The sequence below is a fragment of the Ranitomeya imitator genome, chromosome 3 (assembly GCF_032444005.1).
Source record: "Ranitomeya imitator isolate aRanImi1 chromosome 3, aRanImi1.pri, whole genome shotgun sequence".
NCBI lineage: Eukaryota > Metazoa > Chordata > Amphibia > Anura > Dendrobatidae > Ranitomeya > Ranitomeya imitator.
The window spans coordinates 686,147,441-686,163,781 of NC_091284.1; the positions used below are offsets into that span (position 1 = coordinate 686,147,441).

General features: G+C 44.2%; 1 protein-coding gene across 1 annotated transcript in view; it reads right to left on the reverse strand.

Annotated features, from left to right (window-relative positions):
* Positions 1-16,341, reverse strand: part of LOC138670809 (retinol dehydrogenase 7-like) — a 61,150-nt gene that overhangs the window by 20,108 nt on the left and 24,701 nt on the right. Inside the window, exon 3 of the mRNA XM_069758496.1 lies at positions 11,815-12,073. Within this exon, the coding sequence (XP_069614597.1) occupies positions 11,815-12,073 (259 nt within the window). The remainder of the gene's footprint in view (positions 1-11,814; positions 12,074-16,341) is intronic.

Genomic DNA, 16,341 nt, shown 5'->3' on the forward strand with positions numbered 1-16,341 from the left:
AAATAGATTTAGCAAAGTGAGGCCTGACTTTCTTAACAGAGCGAGGATAGGAAAGATAACTTTGCGGTCTACACAAAATCCTAAAGAAAACCACGCAAAGGGGGCAAAAAGACCCTCCGTACCGAACTAACGGCACGGAGGTACACCCTTTGCGTCCCAGAGCTTCCAGCAAAACAATTAGACAAGCTGGACAGAAAAAATAGCAAACAAATAGCAAAGAAGCACTTAGCTATGCAGAGCAGCAGGCCACAGGAATGATCCAGGGAAAAACAAGTCCAACACTGGAACATTGACAGGAAGCCAGGATCAAAGCACTAGGTGGAGTTAAGTAGAGACACACCTAACGACCTCACCAGATCACCTGAGAGAGGAAACTCAGAAGCCGCAGTACCACTTTCCTCCACAAACTGAAGCTCCCAGAGAGAATCAGCCGAAGTACCACTTGTGACCACAGGAGGGAGCTCTGCCACAGAATTCACAACAGGGGTCGGTCCAGATCCTGTTGTCTAGATCTGCGACTGGGCTGATTACTGCGTCCGCGCGTCTTCGGCTGGGGGTTTGCATGGGACTTCTCAGAGGATCTGTCCTGCTCCTGCTCCAGCAGACCGACGGCAGCTTCCGGCTCATCCATAGCTGCCGATGGGCACACAAGCAGCCCTGCAGCGTTCTGTTCGGCTATAAATAGCCCTTCCCCCGGATCCGGAACATGTGCAGCTGTGTGGCCGAATCAACCCCCCCACGTGCAGGACGCTCCCCCACCTCCAATCGCCCCTCCCCCGCCGCATGCAGGACAGCGGCGCTGTAAGCAAAAAAGCGGCCGGCGTTTCACTTCCGGTTTAGGCCCCGCCCCCTGTGCGTCAGTTCTGGTTTCGGGCAGAGAGCTCAGGGACGCTCCCGGAAGCCGGGGACGGCTCTGCCGGACCCCCCAGCCGCCTGCCGCTACACTACCGCCGCTCACGGCCGCAGCACAGCGGCGATCGCGGCAGAAGCCAGCGCCCGACCCCCGGCTCCGGTCCCGCCCCCCGAACCGAAAGGAGCACACAGGGCGCTCCCGGAAAGCCTGCACCGCACTGCACTGACGGGGGCCAGAGGTGGGGAAGACCGAGGCCCAGGAGGGTGAACCGCTCTGGGGGAAGGGGGGACATACTCACCTTGCTGCCACTGGGGATGGACCTCCTCCGGACGTCGCTCCAGCCTGCACCGCTCACTGTCGTGGAGTCCTACCCGGACCCACCGTGGCGCTTCCAGGGACCCGCACTGCCCGAGGTAGGAGACCCCCTCGCTATCTGGGTCGGACAGCCGGCCTGGGTGTTGATAGGTGAACGAAGTCGTCGTATCTGAAGGGAATCCTGTCCTCCAGGAACAGGAAACCAACTGATGCGTGGGAGAGGTGCCGCCCTTATGTATCTGTAGGTTTCCTGTTCCTGAAGGGCGGATCCCCTCTCTCCGTAGTGCTGTCATGGACGACCGATAAAATAGCGTTAAATAGGGGCAGAGCTGGGCTTTACATTAGTGTTTTTTGGAGCCTTTATTCCCCACCTATGCTGCCGAAATACCTTTGTAAAGTCGCCGTTTTGGGCTGTCACTCACGCTGGTCAGGTCATATGGGCATGGTGACAGAGCTGTTTCTCCCCCAGATCTCCGTTGGTGGCGTAGTGGTGTGCGCATGTCCAAGTGGCGAATCCACTGCGCAGCTTCAAGGATCTCGACGGCCATTTTCCTGAAGCCGAGTTCGCATCTCGGCTGCAGGAAAATGGCCACCGCAATCTCCATCTGCGCATGCGCGGCATCCCGTGGCCATTTTCCTGAAGTGCCGAGAAGAACCATCTGCGCATGCGCGGCCTCACAAAGATGGCCGCGCCCACCGATAAACGGCTGAATAGCGCAGATCGCGCTATTTTCCTTGAAGCTGTGCAACTCTGCCCCTATTTAACGCTATTTTTAGCTCTTCTTGAAATAACGGGGTGACAGGTTCCCTTTAAGACTGTTACCGAATAGATTAATTTCATATTTTGAAAAATCTGACTTTTACAAGTGCAGGGATATCAAGTATGTATTGAATTCTTTTTATTTCTTAATTTTTAATAAGGGAAAAGAGACAATTTGAACTTTTAGATTTGCTTTTTTTTAACTAGATTTGTTAGTCCTTTTAGGGAACTTGAGCTTGTGATCATCGATCGCTTTTGCTACAACCCGTGGCAAAAAATCTAATCACCGGCCTTGGAGGATGTTCATTCAGTTGTATTTTTTTTGTTAAAAAAAAACAAAAAAAAAAAAACACACAAACAATCACAGACATGGCACAAAACTAAAGTCATTTCAAATGACAATTTCTGGCTTTAATAAACACTAAAAGAAATCAAGAACAAAAAAGTTGTAGTCAGTATTTGTTACTTTTTTAGAACAAGCATAGGGGAAAAATTATGGACTCACTCAATTATGTGGGAAAAAATATGGAATCATGGAGAAAAAAAAAAACAAAACACTCCAACACATCACTAGTATTTTGTTGCACCACCTCTGGCTTTTATTACAGCTTGCAGTCTCAGGCATGGACTTAATGAGTGTCACACAGGAATCTTCATCAATCTGGCTCCAACTTTCTCTGATTGCTGCTGCCAGATCAGCTTTGCAGGTTGGAGCCTTGTCATAGACCATTTTCTTCAACTTCCAAAGATTTTCAATTGGATTGATATCCGGACTATTTGCAGGCCATGACATTGACTTTGTGTGTCTATTTTCAAGGAATGTTTTCACAGTTTTTGCTCTATGGCAGGATGCATCATCATCTTTGAAAATGATTTCATCATCCCCAAACATCCTTTCAATTGATGGGATAAGTGTCCAAATATCATCATAAACTTGTGCATTTATTGAAGATGTAATGACAGCCATCTCCCCAGTGCCTTTACCTGACATGCAGCCCCATATCATCAATGACTGTGGAAATTTGCATGTTCTCTTCAGGCAGTCATCTTTATAAATCTCATTGGAACGGCACCAATGAAAAATTCCAGCATCATCACTTTGCCCAATGCAGATTCGAGATTCATCAATGAATATGACTTTCAGCCAGTCATCCAGAGTCCATGACTGCTTTTCCTTAGCCCATTGTAACCTTGTTTTTTTCTGTTTAGGTGTTAATGATGGCTTTCATTTAGCTTTTCTGTATGTAAATCCCAATTCCTTTTGGCGGTTTCTTACAGTTCGGTCACAGACGTTGACTCCAGTTTCCTCCCATTCATTCCTCATTTGTTTTGTTGTGAATTTCCTGTTTTGGAGACATATTGCTTTAAGTTTCCGGTCTTGACGCTTTGATGTCTTCCTTGGTCTACCAGTATGTTTGCCTTGAACAACCTTCCCATGTTGTTTGTATTTGGTCCAGATTTTAGACAGCTGACTGAACAACCAACATTAGTGATGAGCAAGTATACTCATTGCTCGGGTTTTCCCAGCACGCTCGGGTGATCTCCGAGTATTTGTTAGTGTTCGGAGATTTAGTTTTCATCGCCTCAGCTGAATGATTTACAGCTACTAGCCAGGCTGAGTACATGTGGGGGTTGCCTGGTTACTAGGGAATCCCCACATGTAGTCAAGCTGGCTAATAGCTGTAAATCATTTAGCTGAGGCGATGAAAACTATATCTCCGAACACCAACAAATACTCGGAGATCACCCGAGCGTGCTGGGAAAACCCGAGCAATGAGTATACTTGCTCATCACTAATGTTGGTTGTTCAGTCAGCTGTCTAAAAGTATACTCGACCATCACTAACCAACATCTTTTGCAACATTGCGTGATGACTCTTAAGAGTTTGATAACCCTCTCCTTTGTTTCAATTGACATCTCTCATGTTGGAGCCATGATTCATGTCAGTCCACTTGGTACAACAGCTCTCTAAGGTGTGGTCACTCCTTTTTAGATGCAGACGAACTAGCAGATCTAATTTGATGCAGGTGTTAGTTTTGGGAATTGAAATTTTGAGGGCGATTCCATAATTTTTCCCCCCACATAATTGAGTCTATAATTTTTCCCCTATGCTTGTTCTAAAAAAGTAACAAATACTGACTACAACTTTTTTGGTCTTGATTTGTTTTAGCATTTATTAACCCCTTTCTGACCTCGGACGGGATAGTACGTCCGAGGTCAGAAGCCCCGCTTTGATGCGGGCTCCGGTGGTGAGCCCGCACCAAAGCCAGGACATGTCAGCTGTTTTGAACAGCTGACATGTGCCGGTAATAGGTGCGAGCAGAATCGCGATCTGCCCGCGCCTATTAACTAGTTAAATGCCGCTGTCAAACGCAGACAGCGGCATTTAACTACGGCATCCGGAAATGACGTCATCGCCGACCCCCGTCATATGATCGGAGGTCGGCGATGCTTCTCCATTGTAACCATAGAAGTCCTTGAGACCTCTATGGTTACTGATCGCCGGTAGCTGTGAGCGCCACCCTGTGGTCGGTGCTCACAGCACACCTGATTTTCTGCAGATCGCTGCTATGTAGCAGAGGAGATCGTGCTGTGCCTGCTTCTAGCCTCTCATGGAGGCTATTGAAGCATGGCAAAATTAAAAAAAAAAAAAAAGTAAAAAAAAAAAAATATATATATAAAAGTTTAAATCACCCCCCCCCCCTTCACCCCAATCAAAATAAATCAATAAAAAAAAAAAAATAAAAAAAATAAACAAATCTACACATATTTGGTATCGCCGCGCTCAGAATCGCCCGATCAATTAAAAAAAAAAAAAAAAAAGCATTAACCTGATCACTAAACAGCGTAGTGAGAAAAAAAATTTGAAACGCCAGAATTACGTTTTTTTGGTCGCCACGACATTGCATTAAAATGCAATAACGGGCAATCAAAAGAACGTATCTGCACCAAAATGCTATCATTAAAAACGTCATCTGGGCACGCAAAAAATAAGCCCTCAACCGACCCCAGATCATGAAAAATTGAGACGCTTCGAGTATCGGAAAATGGCGCAATTTTTTTTTTTTTTTTTTTTTTTTAACCCCTTTACCCCCAAGGGTGGTTTGCACGTCAATGACCAGGCCAATTTTTACAATTCTGACCACTGTCCCTTTATGAGGTTATAACTCCGAAACGCTTCAACGGATCCTGGTGATTCTGACATTGTTTTCTCGTGACATATTGTACTTCATGATAGTGGTAAAATTTCTTTGATAGTACCTGCGTTTATTTGTGAAAAAAACGGAAATTTGGCGAAAATTTTGAAAATTTCGCAATTTTCAAACTTTGAATTTTTATGCAATTAAATCACAGAGATATGTCACACAAAATACTTAATAAGTAACATTTCCCACATGTCTCCTTTACATCAGCATAATTTTGGAACCAATTTTTTTTTTTGTTAGGGAGTTATAAGGGTTAAAAGTTGACCAGCAATTTCTCATTTTTACAACACCATTTTTTTTTTTAGGGACCACGTCTCATTTGAAGTCATTTTGAGGGGTCTATATGATAGAAAATGCCCAAGTGTGACACCATTCTAAAAACTGCACCCCTCAAGGTGCTCAAAACCACATTCAAGAAGTTTATTAACCCTTCAGGTGTTTAATAGGAATTTTTGGAATGTTTAAATAAAAATGAACATTTAACTTTTTTACACAAAAAATTTACTTCAGCTCCAATTTGTTTTATTTTACCAAGGGTAACAGGAGAAATTGGACCCAAAAAGTTGTTGTCCAATTTGTCCTGAGTACGCTGATACCCCATATGTGGCAGTAAACCACCGTTTGGGCGCATGGGAGAGCTCGGAAGGGAAGGAGCGCTATTTGACTTTTCAATGCAAAATTGACAGGAATTGAGATGGGACGCCATGTTGCGTTTGGAGAGCCACTGATGTGCCTAAACATTGAAACCCCCCACAAGTGACACCATTTTGGAAAGTAGACCCCCTAAGGAACTTATCTGGATGTGTGGTGAGCACTTTGACCCACCAAGTGCTTCACAGAAGTTTATAATGCAGAACCGTAAAAATAAAAAATCATATTTTTTCACAAAAATTATATTTTTGCCCCCAATTTTTTATTTTTCCAAGGGTAAGAGAAGAAATTGGACCTCAAAAGTTGTTGTCCAATTTGTCCCGAGTACGCTGATACCCCATATGTGGCAGTAAACCAGTTTGGGCGCATGGGAGGGCTCGGAAGGGAAGGAGCATCATTTGGAATGCAGACTTAGATGGATTGGTCTGCAGGCGTCACATTGCGTTTGCAGAGCCCCTAATGTACCTAAACAGTAGAAACCCCCCACAAGTGACACCATATTGGAAACTAGACCCCTCAATGAACTTATCTAGATGTGTTGTGAGAACTTTGAACCCCCAAGTGTTTCACTACAGTTTATAACGCAGAGCCGTGAAAATAAAAAATCTTTTTGTTTTCCCACAAAAATTATTTTTTAGCCCCCAGTTTTGTATTTTCCCAAGGGTAACAGGAGAAATTGGTCCACAAAAGTTGTTGTCCAATTTGTCCTGAGTACGCTGATACCCCATATATTGGGGTAAACCCCTGTTTGGGCACACAGGAGAGCTCGGAAGGGAAGGAGCACTGTTTTACTTTTTCAACGCAGAATTGGCTGGAATTGAGATCGGACGCCATGTCGTGTTTGGAGAGCCCCTGATGTGCCAAAACAGTGGAAACCCCCCAATTATAACTGAAACCCTAATCTAAACACACCCCTAACCCTAATTCCAACGGTAACCCTAACCACACCTCTAACCCTGACACACCCCTAACCCTAATCCCAACCCTATTCCCAACTGTAAATGTAATCTAAACCCTAACCCTAACTTTAGCCCCAACCCTAACCCTAACCCTAGCCCTAACCCTAACCCTAGCCCTAACCGGAAAATGGAAATAAATACATTTTTTTTTATTTTTCCCTAACTAAGGGGGTGATGAAGGGGGGTTTGATTTACTTTTATAGCGAGTTTTTTAGCGGATTTTTATGATTGGCAGCAGTCACACACTGAAAGACCCTTTTTATTGCAAAAAATATTTTTTGCAATACCACATTTTGAGAGCTATAATTTTTCCATATTTTGGTCCACAGAGTCATGTGAGGTCTTGTTTTTTGCAGGACGAGTTGACGTTTTTATTGAAAACATTTTTGGGCACGTGACATTTTTTGATCGCTTTTTATTCCGATTTTTGTGAGGAAGAATGACCAAAAGCCAGCTATTCATGAATTTCTATTGGGGGAGGCGTTTATACCGTTCCGCGTTTGGTAAAATTGATAAATCAGTTTTATTCTTCGGGTCAGTACGATTACAGCGATACCTCATTTATATCATTTTTTTATGGTTTGGCGCTTTTATACGATAAAAACTATTTTACAGAAAAAATAATTATTTTTGCATCGCTTTATTCTCAGGACTATAACTTATTTTTTTGCTGATGATGCTGTATGGCGGCTCTTTTTTTGCGGGACAATATGACGCTTTCAGCGGTACCATGGTTATTTATATCTGTCCTTTTGATCGCGTGTTATTCCACTTTTTGTTCGGCGGTATGATAATAAAGCGTTGTTTTTTGCCTCGTTTTTTTTTTTTTCTTACGGTGTTTACTGAAGGGGTTAACTAGTGGGACAGTTTTATAGGTCGGGTCGTTACGGACGCGGCGATACTAAATATGTGTACTTTTATTGGTTTTTTATTTAGATGAAGAAATGTATTTATGGGAATAATTTTTTTTTTTTTTTTCATTATTTTGGAATATTTTTTTTTATTTTTTTTACACATTTGGAAAATTTTTTTTTAACTTTTTTACTTTGTCCCAGGGGGGGACATCACAGATCAGTGATCTGACAGTTTGCACAGCACTCTGTCAGATCACTGATCTCACTTAGAGCAGTGCAGGCTTCACAGTGCCTGCTCTGAGCAGGCTCTGTGAAGCCACCTCCCTCCCTGCAGGACCCGGATCCGCGGCCATCTTGGATCCGGGGCTGGAGGGAGCAGGGAGGGAGGTGAGACCCTCGCAGCAACGCGATCACATCGCGTTGCTGCGGGGGGCTCAGGGAAGCCCGCAGGGAGCCCCCTCCCTGCGCGGTGCTTCCCTGCACCGCCGGCACATTGCGATCATCTTTGATCGCGGTGTGCCAGGGGTTAATGTGCCGGGGGCGGTCCGTGACCGCTCCTGGCACATAGTGCCGGATGTCAGCTGCGATAAGCAGCTGACACCCGGCCGCGCTCCCCCCGTGAGCGCGGCTGATCGGCTATGACGTACTATCCCGTCCAGGGTCAGATAAGCCCAGGGCACCTCGACGGGATAGTACGTCTAAGGTCACAGAGGGGTTAAGCAAAGTTTGGAATTTATTTTCATTACTTAGGTAAAAAATAACCTAGTCATGTTAGGTGTCTATGAACTCGTACTGACCTGGAGAATCATAATCTCAGGTCAGTTTTAGCATTTAGTGAACCTAGCAAAAAAGCCAAACAAAAAACAAGTGTGGGATTGCACTTTTTTTTGCAATTTTACCGCACTTGGAAATTTTTTCCCGTTTTTTAGTACACGACATGCTAAAACCAATGATGTTGTTCAAAAGTACAGCTCGTCCCGCAAAAAATAAGCCCTCACATGGCCAAATTGACGGAAAAATAAAAAAAAGTTATGGCTCTGGGAAGGAGGGGAGTGAAAAACAAACACGGAAAAACGAAAAATCCCAAGGTCATGAAGGGGTTAAAGCCAGAAAGTGGCCATTTGAAATGACTGTAGTTTTGTGCCATGTCTGTGATCTGCTTTTTTAAATAAAAAATTAACAACTGAATGAACATCTTCCAAGGTTGATGATTACATAATTTTTGCCAGGGGTTGTATATACAGCAATGCCACAGTATTGCTGTATATAGCAAAAATCACAGTCTCCTATGGACACCAGCTACAGGCTGGCTTTCAGTTTTGCAGTCAAGACAGGCATAGGGGTCTTCAGCAGACCCCTGGCCATCATGGTGTATAGATTTGAGCACCCTCCTGATGGCGCGCTGTAAGTATTGCTGTCACAGATTGACAGCGCATTTGACAGGTTAATTGCTGCGAGTGGAGCAGAGCTGCTAGAGGCAGATGATGGCTGTTTATCACAGCCATCAGCTACAAGAAAAGAAGAGTCATGTGTTGTTAAGGGGTTAAATAGTGTGGCTGCCTTAGGCAGGCATTACACTCAGCGTATGAAAATACGGTCCGTATATTACGGCCGTAATACGCTGAAAAGTCCCGAAAATAGTGGTCCGTAGCTCCTCCATAGGCAGGGTGTGTCACCGTTTTTTGCGCATGGCATCCTCCGTATGTAATCCGTATGGCATCCGTACTGCGTGTTTTTATCGCAGGCTTGCAAAACCGACATACGGCTATACAAGGGATCCATGTGTAAAAAAAAACAAAAACTAATAAATATATATATATATATATATATATATATATATATATATATATATATATATATATATATATATATATATATATATATTACACACACATACATATATGTCAGAAGACACATATGTATATATATTCTTACTTCATACAGCCGCGATATAGCAGAAAGCTGGTAATTCAATTACCGGCTTTTGCTTTCTCCTTCCTAAACCCGACATGATATGAGACATGGTTTATATACAGTAAACCATCTCATATCACCATTTTTTTTTGCATAATCCACACTACTAATGTTAGTAGTGTGTATATGCAAAATTTGGCCGTTCTATCTACTAAATTAAAGGGTTAAATGGCGGAAAAAAATTGGCGTGGGCTCCCGCGCAATTTTCTCCGCCAGAGTAGTAAAGCCAGTGACTGAGGGCAGATATTAATAGCCTGGAGAGGGTCCACGGTTATTGGCCCCCCCTGGCTAAAAACATCTGCCCCCAGCCACCCCAGAAAAGGCACATGTGGAAGATGCGCCTATTCTGGCACTTGGCCACTCTCTTCCCATTCCCGTGTAGCGGTGGGATATGGGGTAATGAAGGGTTAATGCCACCTTGCTATTGTAAGGTGACATTAAGCCAAATTAATAATGGAGAGGCGTCAATTATGACACCTATCCATTATTAATCCAATTGAATGAAAGGGTTAAAAAAAACACACATTATTACAAATTATTTTAATGAAATAAAAACAAAGGTTGTTGTAATATTTTATTTAACGCCCAATCCAATCACTGAAGACCCTCGATCTGTAAAAAAAAAAAACATAATAAACCAACAATATACATACCTTCTGCAGATCTGTAAAGTCCAACTATGTAAATCCTTCTGAAGGGGTTAAAACATTTTGCAGCCAGGAGTTCTGCTAATGCAATGCTACTCCTCGCTGCAAAACCCCAGGGAATGAAGGTAAAGTAGGTCAATGACCTATATTTACCTGCATTTGCGGTGAGGCGCCCTCTGCTGGCTGTTCCTAGATCGTGGGAACTTTCCTTGAAAGTATTATATTATATTATATTAAGGGCCAGACTAGCTGGCGAACAAATCTGTTAAATGCTAGATGGCTATATGGGTTGCGATACTGCTAACAGTATCTGTGTCTTCAGTACGCCGATACGGTTATCAGATGTGCTGGAGTCACTTACCCCAGGAGAACGCAGATTACTTCTGATGCCACACAGGGGATGTTGGTCAACGTGATGCAATGGATGCAAGTGACGCAATGCAGCGATGTCGATGCAAGACTGAAGAAGAAGAGACAGCAGAAGAGGTGGACAGGGAGCCTGGATATACTACGTTTATTACTGTGGGTTTTGAGGATCCCATCCAGTAGCTTAGCCAAAAGGGAGGGTGATACACCATGTACGGAATGTCAGAATCTCGGTGCGATGGAGTCACTGTATCTGACTGCCAGGGCCGGCGTCAGCACCCGGCACAGTGGGCAAATGCCGGGGCCCTGGGGAGAGAGGGGGGCCCACTTAGCTGTCATAGATACAGCTGGGAGAGCAGAGCAGGAGATAACATGCTCTCTCCCCCCCACAAAGTCACTGCTGGCTGCGTTCTCTTAACCCCTATGTGCCAGCTCTGACACAAGCATCTTCTCACTCAGTCAGTGCAGCCAGGCAGGCACACATAGGGGTTAACAGAAGGCAGCCAGTGTGACATTGTGGGCGGAGAGAGCACGTTCTCTGCTCTCCCCCTGGGTGGCTGCAGACAGTGCTGAAGTTTATCAGGCAGATCCTGGAGGAGCTCCATCCTACCAGTGCCTGAGTGCAAAGGTATCTTGCAGTTGTGGCTCAGTCTGCTGCTGTCTGTCTCCCCTGCCTAAAAATCTGGGTGATGTCTGGAGGAGCAGCTGGTGGGGTGCAGTCTGTAGCCGCCCAGCTCACCCAGAATACATGCATGCTGCATCAAACCTGCACCAGTGGGGTAGGAAGAAGCTTAACCCCTTCCCATCTGTATGAAGGTTATTGCTGAACCTTAAAGATAACAATCCGACCCGCATAAATGGGGTTAACCAGATGCCAGGAGGGAGGGGAGCTGCTGCCATGGATAACACTGAGCTGTGGGCTGTATGTTGGGGCCCTGTGGCCCCAGGCTGGTGACTGGAGGGACTCTGCCCAGTGCTGGCATGTGGGTGATTTCTGCGTCTCAGCTTCTCTCCTCCACATCACACTGTGCAGGCACAGCAACATTGGTTGTCTCTGTCCAGGTCCCAGCAGCTGCCACTGTGGCAGGGTGCTAGGTATACCAGCTCAGATATTCTCAGACGTTTGACTTGGGAACAAACAACAAGTGGTGACGAGAGTATAACATCACACAATGCTTCATGTCCACACCAAGTTTAGGTTCCATGATGCACTAGATAAATAATTTTACCTTAAAACGTCTGAAAAAGCCTCAACCCCAAACTTAGATATGGAATATCCACCTCCACAAAATGCCAGCCTTCCTGCGATGCTAGAAACATTCACAATGCGGCCTTTGGATTTTCTGATCAAGGAGAGCAAATTGATTGTTACATCTACCATCCCTAGGAGATTGACATCTAGAATCTTTTTAAAGTCCTCCTTTTTCAGCCATTCGTTAGGGCACACAGGGATTAAAATGCCAGCATTGTTCACCAGTCCCCAGAGACCTGGAAGAAAAACAAACATAAAATGCTTTATGAAGACTCACCATGCTAGAGAATACAGATGTTTTCGAGTGGGGTATCTACATACAGTACAGACCAAAAGTTTAGACACCCCTCATTTAAAGATTTTTCTGTATTTTCATGACTGGATCTGCATCATTTCAATGGAAAATGCTTCAAAATCTGGATCCAGACGCCGGAATCATTGTTTCACATGCCCGTTTCATGCGTTTTTGGCCGGTCCAGTCGGTGTGCGCTTTTCGCCGCACAAAAAAAATAAATAAAAAAAATAAATAAATAATGATGAAACGTGTAGCCATCAGGCACAATCCAGTGCTAATACAACTCTATGAGAAAAAAAACCAGATCCGTTTTTTTTTTCAAGACTTGACGGATTGTGCCTGAAACAAAAAACCTGATGTGTGAGAGTAGCCTTATATTCTAGGTTCTTCAAAGTAGCCACCTTTTGCTTTGATGACTGCTTTGTACACTTGTTAAAACACAGAATTACCACTCAATATGAGAGATATATTAGAGATATATATATATATATATATATATATATATATATATATATATATATATATATATATATATATATATATATATATTTTTATGGTTGTATTTTACTTTATGGGGAAATGAGAGTGACCATTTGGATTTTAAACATGAATTTTTACACTATTTTTTACACATATTTATCTTTGACACTGCTATTAATTGGGACACATCGTGCAATATTGGGTTAGCTTGCAGTCTATTATATATAGTAGTCCTGCGGTACGCACAAATATATCTGGTTTTATGATCTTTTTATATTTATTATGTACGGTCATTAATAATCAATAAAAATATATTCTGAGAATTATCCCTGGCTTGGGTACTCCCTGGTGTTCCATATTAAGTGTGATTGAGGTACTTTCCTTTGTACACTCTTGGCAGTCTCTTGATGAGCTTCAAGAGGTAGTCACCGGGAATGGTTTTCACTTCACAGGTGTGCCCCGTCAGGTTTAATAAGTGGGATTTCTTGCCTTATAAATGGGGTTGGGACCATCAGTTGTGTTGCACAGAAGTCTGGTGGATACACAACTGATAGTCCTACTGAATAGACTGTTAGAATTTGTATTATGGCAAGAAAAAAGCAGCTAAGTAAAGAAAAACAAGTGGCCATCATTACTTTAAGAAATGAAGGTCAGTCAGTCCGAAAAATTGGGAAAACTTTGAAAATGTCCCCAAGTGCAGTTGCAAAAACCATCAAGCGCTACAAAAACCGGCTCACATGAGGACCACCCCAGGAAAGGAAGACCAAGAGTCACCTCTGCTTCTGAGGATAAGTTTATCCGAGTCACCAGCCTCAGAAATAACAGATTAACAGCAGCTCAGATTAGAGACCAGGTCAATGCCACACAGAGTTCTAGCAGCAGACACATCTCTACAACACCTGTTAAAGAGGAGACTGTGTAGCAGGCCTTCATGGTAAAATAGCTGCTAGGAAACCACTGCTAAGGACAGGCAACAAGCAGAAGAGACTTGTTTGGGTTAAAGAACACAAGGAATGGACATTAGACCAGTGGAAATCTGTGCTTTGTTCTGATGAGTCCAAATTTGAGATCTTTGGTTCCAACCACCGTGTCTTTGTGCAACGCAGAGAAGGTGAACGGATGGACTCTACATGCCTGGTTCCCACCGTGAAGCATGGAGGAGGTGTGATTGTGTGGGGGGTGCTTTGCTGGTGACACTGTTGGGGATTTACCATATATACTTGAGTTATAAGCCGACCCGAGTATAAGCCTACCCCCTAATTTTGCCACAAAAAAAAAAAACTGGGAAACTTAATGACTCGAGTATAAGCCTAGGGTGGGAAATGCAGCAGCTACCGTTAAATGTCAAAAGTAAAAATAGATACCAATAAAAGTAAAATTAATTGAGACATCAGTAGGTTAAGTGTTTTTGAATATCCATATTGAATCAGGAGCCCCATATAATGACCCATAAAGTTTATGATGGCCCAATAAGATGCTCCATATTAAAATATGCGCCATATAATCCTGCATAAAAGGTTAATAATGGCCCCATAAGATGCTTTATAAAGATATTTGCCCCATATAGTGCTGCACAAATGTTTCGGCGCCGCTCCATCTTCAGCGTTTTCTTCACTGACGTTCAGGCAGAGGGCGCGCGCTAACCACGTCACCGCACCCTCTGACCTGAGCGTCACTGCAGAAGACGTTGAAGACGGAGCGGCGCCGGAACGGGGAGCAGGTCAATATCACACAGCGCTGCACTTCCTGTTATACTCACCTGCTCCTGGCGCCGTGCAGTCCCTGCTTCCCGATGCCGCAGCTTCTTGCTGTACTGAGCGGTCACCGTTACCGCTCATTACAGTAATGAATTTGCGGCTCCACCCCTACGGGAGATGGAGCCGCATTTTCATTACTGTAATGAGTGGTACCATGTGACCGCTCAGTACAGGAAGAAGCTGCCGGCGCCAGGGAAGCCAGGGACCTGCAGGGACCATGCCAGGAGCAGGTGAGTATAATTAGACAGCCCCCGCTCCCCCTCCCCTGCCGATCCCTGGGTATGACTCGAGTATAAGCCGAGAGGGGGACTTTCAGCCCCCCCAAAATGGGCTGAAAATCTCGGCTTATACTCGAGTATATACGATATTCAAAATTGAAGGCATACTGAACCAGCATGGCTACCATAGCATCTTGCAGCGGCATGCTATTCCATCCGCTTTGCATTTAGTTGGACCATCATTTATTTCTCAACAGGACAATGACCCCAAACACACCTGTGATGGGGTGCTACGCCAGATGACCTGGCCTCCAGAGTCACCAGACATGAACCCAATCGAGATGGTTTGGGGTGAGCTGGACCGCAGAGTGAAGGCAAAAGGGCCAACAAGTGCTAAGCATCTCTGGGAACTCCTTCAAGATTGTTGGAAGACCATTCCCGGTGACTACCTCTTGAAGCTCATCAAGAGAATGCCAAGAGTGTGCAAAGCAGTCAAAGCAAAAGGTGGCTACTTTGAAGAACCTAGAATATAAGACATAATTTCAGTTTCACACTTTTTTGTTAAGTATATAATTCCACGTGTTAATTCATAGTTTTGATGCCTTCAGTGTGAATGTACAATTTTCATAGTCCTGAAAATACAGAAAAATCTTTAAATGAGAAGGTGTGTCCAAACTTTTGGTCTGTACTGTACATGCAGGCCCTATATGACCAGACATTGTATTATTCTGATGCATCTGTCCTATGTTTTACATGGTACCCACTCATTTACATACCTGACATGTAATACTATGTTAACAGCGGCCACGGAACAATTGTATAAGAAGATCACATTTCCCTGCGTTAAGAGCTGGTGGATGGTCATTCCTGCAGAGTAGTGCACAAAGATTTAAGGGTTTCCTCAGAGAAATTTACTAAAATAAATACACATTTAAATATGAAATATTTTCTGAATACCATTTATATAGCAAAAAAGTCTGCTTTATCTACTGCACTCCATCAGGATTTCAAGATGGTAGCTACCTTCAATCATAACCTGTCCTATGGTCTCAGAGGACACGTAGTAGGACTACGGGCTGCAAGAAGCACAAGACAGGTCATGTCACAGCAGCATCCTGTCAGACATCGTGAACGAACATTCCTCTCTTCAGTCAACCTGACAAGACATGGAGTGGAGGTGGACTAAAGGAGAAGAAGATGAACTCATTTCTTTAGCTGACTGAGAATGAACGTCCGTCCATCTCGGTCAGCCTGACAGGACATGGAGGAGTGGAGGCGGAATAAAGAAGATGATCTTTCTTTAGTGGACTGAGAATGAACGTCTCTCTCCGTCACGCTGACAGTTTTAGTGCATCTGTCTCTTGCTTCACACAGTCCGTCCCAAACATAGCTGCCATATTAGGCTACTTTCACACTAGCGTCAGATTCGGCCCATCGCAATGCGTCAGGCCGAGATTCCGACGCTAGCGATTCATGCGCTGCACAACGGAGGCAGCGGATGCATTTCTCCGGCGCATCCGCTGCCCCATTGCGAGTCGGAAAAAGCGGTCCGTCGACAGCAAAAAACGTTACATTTAACGTTTTTTGCTCCCAGCGGTCCGCCAAAACACGGCGCAACCGTCGCACGACGGTTTGCGACGTGTGTCAATATGTCACAATGCGTCGGTAATGTTACTCTATGGGAAAAACACCGGATTACGTACCGGTAATGCTCTTTTATAGAGCCACGACAGCACCCACTGAGAGAGGGGATC